This window comes from Mobula birostris, chromosome 19, assembly GCF_030028105.1.
Source record: "Mobula birostris isolate sMobBir1 chromosome 19, sMobBir1.hap1, whole genome shotgun sequence".
NCBI lineage: Eukaryota > Metazoa > Chordata > Chondrichthyes > Myliobatiformes > Myliobatidae > Mobula > Mobula birostris.
This window is the reverse complement of record NC_092388.1, coordinates 63,040,576-63,059,245: the sequence shown is the minus strand read 5'-3', so window position 1 is coordinate 63,059,245 and position 18,670 is coordinate 63,040,576. Positions and strand designations below refer to the sequence as shown.

General features: G+C 40.0%; 1 protein-coding gene across 1 annotated transcript in view; it reads left to right on the top strand.

Annotated features, from left to right (window-relative positions):
* Window positions 1-18,670, top strand: part of phactr1 (phosphatase and actin regulator 1) — a 430,393-nt gene that overhangs the window by 394,739 nt on the left and 16,984 nt on the right. Inside the window, exons 10-12 of the mRNA XM_072283739.1 lie at window positions 685-841; window positions 6,355-6,410; window positions 11,441-11,502. Coding sequence (XP_072139840.1) covers window positions 685-841; window positions 6,355-6,410; window positions 11,441-11,502 — 275 coding nt within the window. The remainder of the gene's footprint in view (window positions 1-684; window positions 842-6,354; window positions 6,411-11,440; window positions 11,503-18,670) is intronic.

Genomic DNA, 18,670 nt, shown 5'->3' with positions numbered 1-18,670 from the left:
AGAGGGGCTGGTAGCCTCTGATTTCATCTTCATTGCAAGCATTATAAGGACAGTTGGGTTTTCCTGGCTTCGGGAATGATGCCACAAGGACATCTTCAGGACTGCTTGGCCAGGCTGTCTCTTACAACACTTACAAATTCCCTCATCTCCTGAATAATCCCACCCCCAGACTGGGCATCTTAATCTATTGGCTTTGTTCTTCCCCCTCATTGGTTGGTTACCAAGTCTGCCAATCATACTGATTTCTGGGCAGAGAATCTGCCCGGGCCAAAATACAGATTCTACAGAATTAAAAACATAAGAAACATTAAAAAATAGGAGCAGGAATCAGCCATCTGGCCTACCATTCAATAAGGTCATGTTGATCTGGCTTTGGTCTCAGCTCCACCTATCTGCCATTTCCTTATAACCTTTAATTCCCCGGTTATGCAAAAATCTACTTAAATGTGTCCTAGTCAAAATTAACAGTTTTTAACCTTGCTCTGCCAGCTAAAGATGGGTGTGTGTGCAAATAAAATGAATGCCAGGGCTTTTCCTCACTGGTCTTACTTGTTCCTATCTGTATATTGTTAAAATTCCATCATTCCTGAAAATTCCATTAATATTCAGACTAACGTATTCTTACTGTTTACACTACCTCTGTGAATCTTAATGCTCTCTCTCACTTCTTCATTTTCTTTCTAGGTTCATTAGCATTAAAAGTTTGCAGGAAAGACTCCCTGGCCATTAAACTCAGCAACAGACCATCGAAGCGTGAACTGGAGGAGAAGAATATCATTCCAATGCAGACTGACGAAGAGAGGCTTGAAATGAGGCAACAAATAGGCACAAAGCTGACAAGGTTGGTAACGAAATCAGTCGGATGCGTATGTGGTCCCATTGCTGTGGTTGCAAACCTGTCTGTTGGAATAAGTTAGTTAATGTTACTCAAATGTCTTCCAGTTAAGCATTGACACACAACTGGATAGTTATTCAAGTGGGTCAAAATACCCAGATTTACCATTTTTAAGCCTGCTCTCCCAGCCAGTGTGTACAAAGAACAAACATGACAAAATCTGCAAATGTGGGAAATCCAAAGTGTACAAAGGACTTAACCGAACTGACTTTACTTGTTGTTTACTGAGATACAGTGCAGAGTAGGCCCTTTGAGCCACGCCACCCAGTAACCTCCCATTTAACCCTAGGCCAATTAACCCTAGTGGAACTGGTTTGTTTTTGGAAACTCATGTGGTCACAGGGAAAATTCGTTACAGGCAGCAGCAGACATTGAACCTGGATCAATTGTACTGGAAAGCATTGTGCTAACCACTACATTGCCGTGCCGCCCATGTTTCTATCTTTCACAACAGAGGAATCTGGTGCTTATCAGGGCTCCAGCAAAGCATTCCCGTCATTCTCATCACAAACAAGAGGAAATCTGCAAATGCTGGCTATCCGAACAGCACACACAAAATGCTAGAGGAACTCAGCAGGCCAGGCAGCATCTAAGAAGGGTTTGAGTCCAAAACATCGACTGTGCTTTTTTCCCATTGATGCTGCCTGACCTGCTGAGTTCCTCCAGCATTTTATGTGTGTTGCTCATCATTCTCATCGCCCCTCCTTACTTCCCTATAGAACTGTAACTTATTTTCTCTCACATATATAGAGGTGATGATCATTAAAGCTAAGTGGGTGAAGAGACAACTATTGCTTGCCCATGGGTATTGTTTATTTCACAGTCTAGCTCATCATAGCTCTTTCATCTTATAGTGTGCCAGCACTACACTTCCCCTGTAACTGTAACACTGCATTCTGCATTCTGGTTTTGCTTTTCCCTTGTATTACCTCAGTGTACTGATGTAGTGAGATGATCTGTATGGATGGCTTGCAAAATTAAGTTTTGCACTGTACCTCAGTATATGTGACAATAATAGATCGATTACCTGTAATCCTTCACATGACTTCCAGATATTCTAAAGGGGGTATTGTATTAGATGCCAAGTGGCCATACATCTCTTCCCAGAAGTCCCTGGACATTCTGACTATCTATAGATAAAACTAACATTCAGCATCATTTATTTGACTCTGACTGTAGAATCGGAACCATTGAAATTTCTAGACCACTGAGGACACTCAGTAAGCATCTACTTATCTGCCTTCCTGGAAAGATAAACCAAAGGTTTCAAGTTGATTATGCTTAGAATAGTAAGTTTGCATTTGAAGGAGTAGATTCTTGATGTACAAATAACAGAGGGTGACTTTCCCGTTAACACTTATGTGGAAATCACAGCAGTTTCTGATGACCATGCATAGCAAATGCAGAAATCTGAAAACTGCTGTCCAAAATACCCTCTTTTTCTTTTCAGAAGTATCCCATCAAACAACATTTTGTTGCTGAGTTTCCCATCAGAGCACAGTGAATGGCATGAATTTTGATACGCTCTGATTGGCTCATAGATACCAATTAATCTCATCAGAAAATGTTGGGTCTGATCTGTTGCTACTTAAGTGCCTACTTAACAACAAAGAAGACCATAATTACTGACAAAGTGTTTGAAGTGAACTTTTATACGTGTTGAATTAATTCCTTTCAAATTGTACTTTTGATGTTGATTAAAGAAATACAACAAAATTCCTTCATGTCTTCATCTCTCCACACTAAAACAGTATTTCTTAGCTTGTCTTTACTTAGCTTTCCATGCCTAATTTGGGAGTAAAATTGATATAACCGATACTGAGAGCTCTGTTTTACCCATGTGCTGCTAATTTTAATGGACTGTCAGTTATTGGGTACGAGATACAGAGACCATGCACCACAAGGTAGAGCAGCAGAATTAGGCCATTCATCCCACCGTGTCTGCTCTACCATTCAATTGTGGCGGCTTTTTTCCAACCCCCTCCCCCCATACTTCTGTGGCTAAAAAAAATTCCTCCTCTTCTCAATTTTACAGGGTTGTCCCTTTATTCTGAGGCTGTGCCCACAGGTCCTGGGCTCTCCTAGTAATGAAAACATACTTTACACATACACTGTATGCAGGCCTTTAAGTATTTAGTAGGTTTCAATGTGATCCCTGTCATCCCTCTGAATTTCATCAAATACAGGCCCAGGGACATCAACTGCTCCTCATACATCAAGCATTTTATTCTTGGGATCATTTTTGAGAACCTTCTTTTGAACCTCTCCAGGGCCAGCACATCCTTCCTTAGATATGGAGCCCAAAATTCCCCATAATAGTCCAAATGCAGTCTGAACACCACCTCATAAAGCCTCAGCAGTATATCCTTAATTTTATTTTCTTGTCCTCTCAAAACAAATGCTGACATTGCATTGCCTTCCTTACTGCCAGATCTACCTGCAAGTTAACCTTAAGGGGTTCCTGCACTTGGACTCACAAATCCCTTTGTACTTCCAATTACTGAATTCTCTTCCTGTTTAGAAAATAATCTACAACTTTATTCCTTCTACCAAAGTGTATGACGTTACACTTCCCCTCGCTTTATTTCAATTGTGACCTCACTACGTACTCTCCCAACCTGTTCGAGTCCTTCTGCAGATTCCCTGCTTCCAGAACAGAACCTGTCCCTCCACCTATCATTGCATGTCTGCAAACTTTCCCACAATGCAACCAGTTCCTTTATCCAGATCATTGCACTGGAGAACTGTGCCCCTTGGCACTGTAATTTACAGGATATTGAAGGGATAGTGTCAATAGTTCAGTACAGTGAGGGTAGGTTAGGTTGAGGATCTCTGTTCACACCCTGTACTCTCTGGTATAGTTAAGTGAATGAGTCAACAGCATCTTCAGTCTCAGCCTCTGAGCATGTGCAAATGCAAACATCATCTGCACATGGTAGTTCAGCAACTGAGATCAGAGTGACCTTCGTTCTGGAGTATAATTACAATAGGTTGAACACTTTCCCCTTAGTTCTGAAGATTAGCCCCAGGCTCAAAGGAAGCTTGCTGGAGGTGAGTGGAAGTTTCCACTGAACAAATGTTCAGAGAAGTGTAGGGACAATGATACAGCCTTGCTCAGTTCATTGGGATGGAATCTACATCTACCAAAGTGTATAACCTCATTCTTCCCTACTTTGTCTTCCATCTGCCACCTTTTTCATCACTCTCCCAACCTGTCCAAGTCCTCCTACTGTCTCCCTGTGTTGTTACACTACCTGTCCCTCCACCTATCGTTGTATTGTCTGCTAATGATGGAGATGAAATTCCATGTGCAACTGAATTTGAAGACAGTGTTTCTCAATATCTCTAATTCCCAGGGTCAAAGGCTTTGATAGAGTTGAAGAATACCGTATTTAGTGGCAGGTGTTGCATTCCTCTACAGAGTTCTTGCATAGTGAAGATCACGTTCGTTGTATATTTGGATGGATGGAATCCACACTTGATTCAGCCATGTGGATGATGAGATCTTGTATTTCTGACTGAAACACCTCACCATCAAGTTTCAAGCTTGCAGTGAAAGTTTCAAAGGTCAAAGGTCCAATTTAATGTCAGAGAAGTGTATACAATATACATCCTGAAATGCTTTTTCTTCTCCTACCAACTCCTGGAACTCCTGACTGGTGAAAGCAGTGAAGGAGAATCCGGGATGGTGTTGATGAACTCCAGTCCATGAATCAGGAGTATACAGAAGCCCTGTGTGAGCAGCAGAAGGGTCGCAGCAGCTCACAAACCACCCACCTGACTTCCTGCCCTATTTGTGGAAAACTCTGTGGGACTCACATTGGCCCAATCATCACCTCAAAACCGGAATGAAAACGAGTCATCCTCAACCCCAAGGGACTACCTGAGAGAATGATGAGAATTGTTGAGAGTAAAATCTATTCTGATATTTAACTAATTAATGGACATTTTTGTTGATCGTAATCGTCTAGATAAAATAGATATTTCATTGCTTGAAATATACGTTTTTCATTTACTTATAATAGCATTTTTAAGTGTTCATTATTTTTTTTCCAAAAAGTTCTATTGATTGCTTCTTTGTTCCCTAATCCCAATCCCTCACTGTTTTCTTCCCAACCTGTGTTTTCAGCCTTTTGTCTGCTTCTCTCTAATCCTAACCCTGCTCTGCACTCTCATTTTCCCTCTTCTACTGACTCTTCCAGCTTTGGCAGGATCTGAGGTGCAAAAGCATAAAGTACTGGTATCTGTGGAGAGAGAAACAATTACCACTTCAGCTTCATCTCAGAAGAACTGTCTTACCATTGTTTCTTCATCTTCTGACCAGTTCGTCATTTCCAAGCTATTCCATTTTAATTCCACTTTTCAGCATCTGCAGTAGTTTTTGCAGGATCCGAAGTAATTAATTGAACGTCCAGTTAGAGAGTAGCTCAGAAACTTGAAAATTGTTTATAACCGCTACAGTTTGGTAGACTGTTTTGAGTATTCTCTGAACAAGGTTCAGCAAAGGTTTACCAGGATGCTGCCAGGATTAGAGTGTATGTGATATATGAAAAGGTTGAGTAAATTTGAATTGTTTTGTCTGGAGCTATGGAGGCCGACTAAAGAAGTTTATAAAATTATGAGAGGCCTAGATAGAGTAGAAACCAGAACTAGGGGACATAGCCTCAAGATTTGGAGGAGTAGATTTAGTATGGAGATGAGGAGGAACCATTTTTCCCAGAGAATGGTGAATCTGTGGAATTCTCTGCCCAATGAAGTTGTGGAGGCTACCCCAGTAAAAATATTTAAGACAGGGTTGGATAGATTTTTGCAAAGTAGGGGAATTAAGGGTTATGGGGAAAAGGCAGGTAGGTAGAGATGAGTCCATGGCCAGATCAGGCATGATCTTATTGAATGACGGAGTAGGCTGGACGGGCCAGATGGCCGACTCCTGCTCCTATTTCTTATGTTCTTATATCTTTTCTGCCCTGGTTCAAATATCGAATACCTAATACTTGACATGATGCATTGGAGGTGAGAGAGGAAAAGTTCAAAGGAGATGTGTGATCAAGTATCTTACACAGAGTGGTAGGTGCCTGGAAAGCGCTGCTTGCAGTGGTGGTGTAGACAGATATGACGATGGCATTTAAGCTTCATTAGTTCGGCACAATGTCATCTGTTCCTGCACTGCACTGTTCTACATTTTACATTCTATATTTCAACACTAACCATTGTTATTTCACATATTTCAAATCTGGTTTGGATGTAAAGACTTGAATAGTATCTTATTTCAGTGAGTGAATCTGATTTTAATGAAAACAGTATGAAATGAGTGCCTACTTTCTTTGGGCTGGGCAGGAGTGGTTTGAGTAGACACTTGCTTCCGCACTAGTTTCAGTGGGGAATAATGACAGTGTTCTAACGTGTTGCCCTGCAGTGAAGTGACAGGGGCAGACACTGATCCTGATCTTCTTTCACAGGCGATTAAGCCAGAGGCCAACAGCAGAGGAACTGGAACAAAGGAACATCCTGAAACGTAAGTGCTGCCGCAGTTCTATTGTACCGTAAGTTTCGTCAGCGCACCACAGCAGATATGTAGTTAGGCTTTGCTCCTCACTTCATTTTTCACTGGTCAATTGTAGCTTGAAGGTGCTTTAAAGTTCTTTTTCTTTGCTGGACCTACTTGTACCTTATGTCCTGATGTCCACCATCTTTATTCCATACTGCAAAAGTGTGAATGAAGAACCTGTGCGGGAATGAACACTGTAAAATCACAACCGGAACTGGTATTCCATACAGTATTGTCAAATCTCTGAGGAGCTGAAAGAGCTCAGTCTTGTGAGTAACTTTGGCCTCGTGTCTAAGGAAGGATGAGATAGACCCAGAGATAGTCCAGAGGAGATACACATGAATGATCCTAGGAATTAATTGAATCAGATATGAGGAGTGTTTGATGTCTCTGGGTTTGTACTCAGTGGAGTCCAGAAGGTTGAAGGGAGATCACTTTGAAACCTACTGAATACTGAAAGAGCTAGATAGGCTGGAGAGGATGTAGGAGACTCTAGGGCCTGAGGGCATGGCCTCAGAATAAAGAGAAATCCATTTAAAACTGAGATAAGAATTTCTTCAGCCAGAGGATAAATCAGGTGCTCGAGGAATATAAAGAATGTAAAAAGAATCTTCAGAAAGAAATTAGGAAAGCTAAAAGATGATATGAGGTTGCTTTGGCAAGCAAGGTGAAAATAAATCCAAAGGGTTATATTAATATATAATATAGTTATATTAATAGCAAAAGGATTGGGAGGGATAAAATTGGTCCCTTAGAGAATCAGGGTAGACGGCTACGTGCGGAACCAATACAGATGGGGGAGATTTTGAACAATTTCTTTTCTTCGGTATTCAGTAAGGAGAAGCATATTGAATTGTGTAAGGTAAAGGAAACAAGAAGGGTAGTTATGGAAAATATGATGATTAAAGAAGAGGAAGTACTGGCGTTTTAAGGAATATAAAAGTGGATAAGTCTCCGGGTCCGGACAGGATATTCCTTAGGACCTTGAGGGAAGTTAGTGTGGAGATAGCAGGGGCTCTGGTAGAAATATTTCGAATGTCATTAGAAATGGGGATGGTGCCAGAGGATTGCTGTATTGCTCATGTGGTTCCATTGTTTAAAAAGGCTTCTAAGAATAAACCTAGCAATTATCAGCCTGTGAGTTTGACGTCAGTGGTGGGTAAATTGTTGGAAAGTATTCTTAGAGATGGTATATATAATTATCTGGATAGACAAGGTCTGATTATGAACAGTCAACATGGATTTATGCATGAAAGATCATGTTTGATAAATCTTATTGAATTTTTTGAAGAGGTAACTAGGAAAGTTGATGAGGGTAAAGCAGTGGATGTTGTCTATATGTACTTCAGTAAGGCCTTTGACAAGGCTGCACACAGAAGGTTAAATCATTAGGTATTAATATTGAAGTAGTAAAATGGATTCAGCAGTGGCTGGATGGGAGACGCCAGAGAGTAGTGATGGATAACTTTTTGTCAGATTGGAGGCCGGTGTCTAGTGGTGTGCCTCAGGGATCTGTACTGGGTCCAATGTTGTTTGTCATATATATTAATGATCTGGATGATGGACTGGTAAATTGGATTAGTAAGTATGCAGATGATACTAAGATAGGTGGAGTTGTGGATAATGAAGTAAGTTTTCAAAGCTTGCAGAGAGATTTAGGCCAGTTAGAAGAGTGGGCTGAAAGATGGCAGGTGGAATTTAATGCTGATAAATGTGAGGTGCTACATTTTGATAGGACTAATCAAAATAGAACATACATGGTAAATGGTAGGGTATTGAAGAATGCAGTAGAACAGAGGGATCTAAGAATAATGGTGCAGAGTTCCCTGAAGGTGGAATCTCATGTGGGTAGGATGGTGAAGAAAGCTTTTGGTATGCTGGCCTTTATAAATCAGAGCATTGAGTATAGGAGTTGCGATGTAATGTTGAAATTGTGTAAGGCATTGGTAAGGCCAAATTTGGAGTATTGTGTACAGTTCTGGTCACCGAATTATAGGAAAGATGTCAACAAAATTGAGAGAGTACAGAGAAGATTTACTAGAATGTTACCTGGGTTTCATCTCCTAAGTTACAGAGAAAGGTTGAACATGTTGGATCTTTATTCTTTGGAGCGTAGAAGGTTGAGGGGGGACTTGATAGAGGTATTTAAAATTATGAGGGGGATTGAGAGAGTTGATGTGGATAGGCTTTTTCCATTGTGAGTGGGGGAGATTCAAACAAGAGGACATGAGTTGAGAGTTAAAGGGCAAAAGTGTAGGGGTAAGATGAGGGAGAACAACTTTACTCAGAGAGTGGTAGCTGTGTGGAACAAGCTTCCAGCAGAAGTGGTTGAGGCAGGTTCGATGTTGTCATTTAAAGTTAAATTGCATAGCTATATGGACAGGAAAGGAATGGAGGGTTATGGGCTGAGTGCAGGTTGGTGCGACAAGGTGAGAGTAAGAGTTCAGTACGGACTAGAAGAGACGAGATGGCCTGTTTCCATGCTGTAATTGTTATATGGTTATATGGTTAAAAAGAGTTTAAGAGGTGTCCCCTGACAAATGGCACCACTATTTCTTAATCTATCAACATTGTTTGTCCCCAACCTATTATGAGGATCCATTTTGTTGTCTTTATAACCTGCAAATTAAAAAATGTGTGATTTCTAACTTCTTTTTCAATTTTGATGAAAGTCTATCACTAGAAATATTAGCCTAGCTTTTTTTATCTCCATGGTTGCTGCCCGACCTGCTGAGTGTTTCTGATTTTCAGTGTCTTCTTGATTTTGAAAAGGTGTAGCTGAAGCTGTCCCACACTGAGTTACTTGCTTTGGGTAGATAACTACTCATACAGTGAAGGGGGAAAATGGGCAAAAAGGTAACATGGGCAGTACTGGTAAAAGTTTTACATTTTATAAACCTTCTAAGAAGCATCAAGAAACTGTGAGATGAATAGTGATTGATGTGCTTGCAGCCAAGAATTCCCAAGGAACTCTAAGGTTTATGTAAGTCAGCTTGAAGACCATGATACCAGAAAAAAAAATCCTGTTTTCTTTGAAAGGGCTTCCATTCTCCGTGATTAAGGCAATGAGTAAGCAACTCATCTAAGAGGCATCTCCTATGACTAAGCAACAACCTTTCAGTTCTTCACCCATTTTGATTCCTCAGGTTCAGTTGTGAAGCTCAAGTCAGTACATTCTAATCAAAGGGGAGCAAGAAGTTTTGTGCCATCACTGGGATGAATCTGTCACTCAGTGAATCTCAATGTAGTATATGGTGGCATATACATACTTAGATAATAAATTGACTTTGACTTTTGACACATTTATTATTGAGCAAAATAATAACACGTTGAGATATAAGCCAGGCAGTCATTGAAACACTGAAGCCTTCAAACCCTCATGACATGGTGCAGATGAAAAATCTGAATGAGGATGACAGTCTAGATAAATGAGAAGTATGTGTGCAAGAGAAATGTAGGTGAGAGTTTTACTTGTTAGTGATGAGTCACTAGTAGAGGAAACATTTCCCAGAGGTGGACATTGAGAAGTTTTAAAGGGAAAAAAGTTTATTTTATTCACTCAAGGTAGTGATAAGCAAAGCAATTTCTAACTGGTAGTCACTGCAGCTATGGTGTGCCTGTGGTGGGTAGTGAATCTGGATGACAGCGGAGTGGTCATCAGCCTTACCACTTTTCTTTGGATGTGCTGAGCTTTTTGTGTGTTATTGGAGTTTCTCTCATTCAGGCAAATGTTGAGTTCATTTCGGTTGGAAAGGGTTTGAGGGGCTTCTGACTTGTCTGACTAATCCTGAGAAGTAAACAGTCAAAGTGACCCCCAGGCATATTGATCAATGGGAGTGACGAGACTGCAGATGCCAGAATTGGATGCAACACACAAGATGCTGGAGGAACTCAGCATGTCAAGCAGCATCTGTGGAGGGAAATGGACAATCGACATTCTGGGTAGAGACTCTTCACCTGGACTGAAAGATGGAGGTTGATAACCAATATAAGATGGTAAAGGAAAAGGATGGCCAAGAGCTGGCATATAGGTAGATTCAGAGGGGTGAAAATCAGATGGAAGAGGAGAAAGTGGAGTAGTTACAGAAGCTGGAAGATGAAAGGAGGAGGTGACAAAGGGCTACAAATAATGGGATCTGATAGGAGAGGAAAGTGGAGCATGGAATCAAATAAGGGAGGTGGGGTGGGCAGATGCGAACAATGTGAGGAGGGAGACCAGTCAGAGGAGAATGAGGGTGATGTACTGGTGGAGTGAGTAGAAGAAGGGTAAGAAACAGGGTGATAAGGGGGTGGAGGTTGGGTATAGGAGGAACAGGATAGAACAAGAAGAAAGAAAAAGAGACAAAGGTGGAGCAGTTCACCAAATGTTGGAGAAATCAGTGTTCATGCTGCTGAACTGAAGACTACCCAAGTAGAATATAAGAAGCCACTACTCTGGTTTGCATTTAGCTTCACCTGAGCAGTGGGGAAGACAGAGTATAACCATTTCAGTGTGGGAATGGGAAGTGGAATTAATTTGGCTAGTGACCGGTTGCTCAAGAGAGCCATGATGGAGGAGCAAAAGTGCTCAGTAAGGTAGTCACCTTGTTTGCAGCTGGTCTCAGCAAAGCAGGGGGCTACATTGGGAGTACTGGGTGTAGTAAATAAGGCTGTTGAACATAAGTCATGGATGTTTAGGTTTCCTCTGTTTTGCAAAATTTATCTGCCACTTTTTAGCCAGTGTCTAACTTTTATGCACTCATGAAAGGACTGCCACTATTTAAGGAGGTGAACATCGTGCACTCAGCAGCCACTGTCCACGCTCTCAACTTATAACGAACAGGTCATTAATAAAGCAGCAGAGATCCAGAGGATTTCAGTATGATGCCAGATGGTTAGTACTGCAAAAAAATGAATTAGCAGTTTGATTTCTGTTTAGCCCACACATCATATCTACTGTAAATCAGGCAATGGTGTTTGGCACATGATGAAGGCAACTTACTGATTTCTCTCTATAGCAAGAAATGAACAAGAGGAAGAAGAGGAAAAGCGAGAAATTAAAAGACGGCTTACACGGAAGGTAAGTCACAGCAATTTAATTTGTATCCATTGGTACAGAAGGAACGAAACATTCACAGGCAGTGAACCTCACAACGCAATTGGTGGCTTTTTGCTCAGCAAAACTGGCTAAAGTCTTAATTTTATTTCTATATTCATATTTTGCTTTCAGTATTCATCTTTAAGTAACAATTTTGAAATGCTAGACTTCTGTAATTTCAGTTCAGTTATTTAATCTAATTAAATTAGAGATGGTTACATGTTGAGAGGGTGAGTTATGAAGGTATGGTATGAGCATGAGGTGAAATTCTAGAAACCAGCACTCAGTGAAATATCCCTTGTCAAAAGATGGACTGGTGTTCCTCAAAGTGCAAATGCCGGCAATCTAAGATAAAACCAGAAAATGACAGAAACACTCAGCAGGTCAGGCAGCAGCTATTGGCGCTTAACAGTCATCTCCAAGAAATCCTAGGGAGACGCAAGAGACAGCGGATGCTGGAATATGGACCAAAAAACAAGCTACTAAAGGAACTCGGTGGGTCAGGCAACATCTGTGAAGGGAAACAGATAATCAACATTTTGGCTCAAGACAGATGAAGCTTCTCAACCCAAAATGGTGATTGTCCATTTCTCTCCACAGTTGCTACCTGACCTGCTGAATTCCTCCAGTAGTTTGTTTTTGGCTCTGTGAAATCTTCCTTCTGCCAGATGGATTTTTTTTACAGTGGCTCATCACAAATAAGTAAAAGTCTCACCTACGTGTCTCGAGCACAGATGCTTCTTCTTTATCTAACCTGCCGTCTTCACCTAGAAGAACTTAAGGTTCAGGTCAAAGACTTTTGATCAGATCGGGAGGTGTGATTTTTGTCTCTCTTCATTTCTGGCAAAGGATTCTAATCTTAAATACAACCTGTTTCCCTTTGTAAAGATGCTACCTGACCCACTGAGTGATTCCGGCATTTTCCATTTTTATTTCCATAAGACAATATATGAGGCTGTGGAGGGATCTCACAATGTGACAAATGTTTAAACTGCTAAGCTCTTGGTCATTCTTGTGGAGATGTTCAGCAAACAGCACCAACATGGAATTTGACCTCCCCAATGCCATGATCAGCAAGTATACTATAATAAACTGAACATAACTAAATATTACTACCTCACCTGGAAAGAAATTTTTGAATCTCTAGGCTACAAGCAAGGAAGTGAAAGGATATCTTCTGTAGGGAATGGTGGTGGTTAGGGAAGCACATATTGAGGATGAGTGAAGAATACCATCTGTTGGGAGAAGTAGTCCCTCCAGAATACTGAATGGGAAAGTAGAGAGAGACAGACTTGGTAGTAACCAAGCACTGTAGGCATCAGGATTCATGAAGGATAATTCATTCAATATGGCGAGGCTTGGAAAGGCAGTTGACAACAGAAAACACAACATTTGTTTAGTTCTAGAAAGAAGAGGAAGGATTGAGATCTGGGAATAAAATGGATGCAATTCAGCTCCTGGGTTAAAGGAATTATAATTGAAGTAAAAGAAGCCATATTGAAGCATTGTCTGTAAAATGGCAACTTCAGAAGAGATGTAATGGGGGTAGATAAAGCAGGGGATATCCTCAGAGGTGGCAAGGTTGAGGAAAGATAGAGTGAAAGATAAAGGTAAAGGTGCGTGTCAATCAGAAGTAAAGTTGGTGAAATGTTGATTTGCGGTTACAGCAGAAAGCAGCTCTGATACAGAGATTGTAAGTATAAAGTGAGTAAAACAGAGCTAAGTACACAGCCCTGTGGTGTGCCTGTTCTGATGGTGAGTGTGGAGATGTTCTTGCCAATCCATGCTAACTGGTGTCCACTGAGGGAATTGAGGATCCAGTTGCACAATTTGGTACCGAGGCCTAAGCCTTGGAGTTTAGTGATGAGTTTTGAAGGTATTGAATGCTGGGCTGTAATCAATGAAGAGCATTCTGACATATGCATCTTCACTGTCCAGGTGCTCCAGATCTGAATGAAGAACCAATGAAATAGCATCTGCTGTAGGCAAATTGGAGTGAATCCAGGTCACTCCTCAGGCAGGAGTTGATATGCTTCATGACCAACCTCTCAAAGCACTTTATCACATTGGATGTGCTATTAGATAATAATTATTGAGACAGGATACTGCATCTTCTTGGACACTGGTGTGATTGATGCCTGTTTGAAGCAGGTGTGTATCTCAGACTGCCAAAATGAGAGGTTGCAGATATACATGAATACTCTGGCCATTTGATTAGCACAGGTGTTCACGGTTTGGCCAGGTACACTGGTTGGGCCAGATGCTTTCTATGGATTCAACCTCCTGAAGGATGCTCTCATAATGGTCTCAGAGACTGAAATCACAAAATCATTGGGAGCTGTAGAGGTTCATGAAAGTATTTCCATGTTATGTTTTGTAACTCCAAAACATAAAATTATTGAAAGAAAAACACGGAGCCAGGGTAAATGTGTCTAGTTTCATTTTCACTTTAGTGAAGCACAATCCATTGATATAGTGGCACAATGATGTATGCCATTCATGTACTTTTATATACAACCCATACTGAATTATTTAAATAAACAAAGAATGCTTAATTAAACAATATATTTACTATAATACAACTACTATATAGACATACACAACATAGTAAATTTTAAATTGTCCCTTTAGACCTAAAGATGTAATTGCTATGGAGGATTTTTTTACTCTTGTGAAATAACATTTTTCCTGAGAAGGGAGTTCACTCTGCTTGGCAAGTGAGACTTGTGGCTTGAAACAATCTCAGGTTCTGAGGCTTTGTCAGTCATGGTTGTAGGAATTGACTCTGGAACTGCAGGAAGTGAGTCTGACAACTATTGACACCTTTCTTCTAGACATATTGGCATCCCATACAGTACTTTACTTACTTTACTTTATACTTTATTGTCACCAAACAATTGATACTAGAACGTACAATCATCACAGCGATATTTGATTCTGCGCTTCCCGCTCCCTGGAGTACAAATCAATAGTAAATATTAAAAATTTAAATATTGTTAAATTTAAGTACCTGCTTAATCAGGCCACCAGACAAAGCTTCAAGCCAACATTTTCATTTTGACCATGCCATGATGACCAACATGTACTGTAGTCCTCCAACACTTTAGCTCTCAGCTTCGATAGGACAATAACCCTGAAACCCCACAAAAGACCATCTCTGTCAAAGGAAAGTACATTCGAGCAATGGTAAAAATGGGAGGAAACTGGAATTTCTGCTGCATATTCCAGCCATCTTGAATTACCATGTAGACCTGAGAAATTATGGGGTCTTTTCTGGTTTCCCTTTGGATCATCTCCACTATAATAGGCAAACTTTCGATTTGCATTAAGAAGAATACATAGAGGAGTATTTCCTCTTTAGGTACTTCCTTTTCCAAGGATAAATGGGACAATCCATCTGCATTTCCATGATTAGTCATCCTCTCGAATTCAATCTTGTAGTTTTGTCCTCCACAAAACAGCCCATCTCTGGATTTGTGCTGCTGCTGTTAGTGGAACATCATTCTGTGAATTGAAAATAGACACCAGTGGTCGATATTCAGTAATGAGGGTAAACTTTCTCCACCACTGCTTGAATTTTCTCAGTGAACTTGTGTAAATCTTGTGTGTCAATGGTGTGACCACAGTAAGTGATCTTCGATATGAAGGGTTCACACATATTGCATTGTGCTCTAAGCCCATAATCTTCTAATCTTTTTAACACTGCCTTGAAATTTGGAAATGTTCCTTGTTATCCTCATAAATAACAATGACGTTATCCAGGTAACACTGAGTGCCTGGACAGCTTTCCAGCACTTGGTCCATCGCTTTCTGCCAGAGTGCAGGTGCAGATGCTACTCCAAAAATAAGCCTATTATAGTACTTATGGTGAGAAACTCTTTGCTTTTGTCTTTTATTTCCATCTGTAGGTAGACCTCAGCTAAGTCCCCTTTGCTGAAGTGTTTCCCTCCAGAAAGATTTGCAAAGATACCCTCTATTCTAGGCAGAGGGTATTGATCTACTTTCAGTACTGGGTTGATAGTGACCTTAAAATCACCACAAATCCCAACAGACAAATTCTTCTTGGCTACTGGGACCAGTGGTGTTGCCCATGGGCTCCAGTCAACCTTGAAAAGAATTCCTTCAGATGAATCTAGGTCATCAGCTAATTTATCACATATGGTATACGGAACCTAATGGGCTTTGTAAACCATGGGTGTGACGTTTTCACTTAACACTGTTTTCCCTTGATATGTTTGAATTTTCCAATGCCTTCCTTGAACGCAGCTGTGACATCATCCAATACCTTCCTTAATTTGCTTTCAGTTGACTCTATTGAGGGAATTTGACATGCAAATTCTGGATGGATCTCCAATCAAGTTATAGTTGTTTCAGCCAATCACAGCCCAACAATGCTTCCTGATTTTTACAATATACAACCAGTGTGGGTTGTTGGTCATTGTATTTCACTATTACAAATGTCATTCCCACAAGAGTTAACTTTGTTCCTGTATAAATTCTTAGTTGGATGTCTGCAGGCTTCAGTTCAGTATCTTTGAAATGTCATTCAAACTCAACCTGTGGAATGACCTGAACAGCCAAGCTGGTGTCCAATTCCCTTTTAATTAATTGGCCAACTGACCGTTCACTTCTGGTGTAAGTCATATTACTTCTCTTATTGATGGTTTTTACATTGGAAATTTCAAGGCTATTCAATCCTGTGTCACTCTCATCGCTATTAGATTTTTCATCGAAAGCATGCAGATTAGTACTCTTTTTGAAACAGAAACTTTACTTTTTATCTTTTTCTATTCTCTGTGCAGTCCATTTACTTTTGTCTGCCCAACATGCTGTTTGTATGTATCCTACTCTGTTGTATTTTCTCCAGGATTCACCTTTAAACCTGCAGTAATCAAGAGTGTGTAAGTCCCTGCCACAATGGTCACACAACTTGTCAGCCAGGCAGGTTTCTGTTTAGATGTTGCAATTTCGGTCAAGCTCACTTCCATTCCTGACTGCAACTCAATTGTGTCTTTGTCTGCTGTTTCCATTGATACAGCAATTTCAAATGTTTATTTAAATAAGAGCTGTGCTTCAGCTAGGAGCCATTTTTGAACACTTTCTTGTCAGGTTCCACAAACTAAATGATCTCTCAGTGCACCTTTAAGCCCATTACTGAACTGACAATGCTCAGGCAATTTCTTCAAGTCAGCCACATAAGCTGAAATGGACACCTCTGCCTTTGGATTCCATTTATGAAACCTAAAGCATTCTGCAATCAACAATGGCTTTATTTCTACATGATCCTGCATTACTTTCATGATACCAGCAAAGCTCATTTCAGCTGGCTTGGTTGGAGCAGTCAAACTGTATGCCCTTCCACAAATTACAATTAGCAAAACTGGCACTTGTTTCTCATTGGCTACTTAATTTGCTTCAATATACTTCTCGCTGTATCGGGATACATCAGCCAGTTACCAATTGTGCAATTGAATGTTTCTATTTTTCCAACACAGCCAGCCATTTCTGTTCTTTTTTTATTTATGATTATTATCACCTGGTGCTCACTGCTTATGAACCTGTGAGTTCATCCATTTTCTGCCTTTTTTTAAAACTTAACCATCTTTCTCCTCCTTCTGAAGAAGAAAAAAAACATGCTGCACTTGTTCTTCAACTCGGACATCTTGCTACATTTTTTAAATTCCAACGTTTGGCTATACTTTTTTCTTAAGCTGAACATTTCAGCATGCTTCAACATCTTGGGTTCATTTTAAAACTTACTCATCGCCACTATTATGTTTTGTAACTTCAAAATGTAAAACTAATTGAAAGAAAACACAGAGCTGGGGAAAACATGTTTAGTTCTGTTTTTTCATGAGGCACGCTCTCATGACGTGGTGGTGTAATAACGCACAACTTCCACGTGCTTTTACTTGTAACCCAAAATGAATTAATTGAACAAAATAGTAATACTTAATCAAATAATATATTTACAATGTTATTCAAATATTACTGAAATATTAAATACACAAGAGTACTGTTCTTTGTTCTAATACAGATTTACTTCTGTTGGTGCCGATCACTCACTCACCAGTGAGTGTTGTCTGGGTGCTATTAGGTTAAAAAGCAAGCAGTGGAAACTTGTTGGCTGCTTGTATTTTACTCAAGATACAGGGGTTAATAAGATGTTACAATCCCTGCACCATTTTCACTACAACCCCGCCTCCCACCTTCACACACTCTCCCCCATCTGTACCATGAATTTTGCTTTTACATGATCACAGACTTCACCAGGTTTGCTGACATCATCTGAAGAACACTTAAATGAATGCACATTTTAAGTACGTACTTGGTACTGCATGCAAGGACACAAGGAATAAACTACCCAGATGTGGATGGTATTGATAATGATTCAAAAAAATTGATAAGGAATTCAAAATTTCTGATAACAAAAGCAATTAAGTTACTATGTGGTTTCAAAATTTGCTGATTCTAGTGGATGCAAAATTGTAATTGCTCATGATCTCTGATATCGGTGTTTTATGCTGGCAATAACTGCTTGGAAAGTCCATCCACTTTTCATTCACTGGGCAAAGATTATACCTTCTGGACCTGTACATTCTCAAATTCATTTGAGAAGAGGTTTTTCTACAGTGTCAATATAATGGTTTTATTACAGTATAGCCCCCTGAAGCCCACCATGTCAGTACTTTGCAATAAATTACAGTCAATAACTGTAAATATATAAAATGAGTTATGTGGTCAATTCTAATCAGAAAACTGAAATATGGAAATATATCAGGAAAGAGATCTAGAAATATAAACCATCTGTGAAATTTGATTGCCCTACCAACTATAATACTTAATATTTTTACAGCAAAGATAAAAATGAGTGAAAGATCTATGTGCAGCAATGTTTATCCATCCAAGAAATATAATTGTTGAGAAGATCACACCAGGAAGATTAAATAAGATTGCCTGATTCAAGAACAAGCAAAAATAGGCAAAGCACAGTGCTCAGGAAAATAAGACATTGTAGGAACTTAAACAAAACTCTTAGCACAAACTAAATTGTGATTTAATAAAGACAGAAAATACTGGTACTATTCAGCAGGTCAGGCAGCTTATGTAGAGTGAGAAATGGTGTTAGAAAAGCAGAGTATTTGTAGCA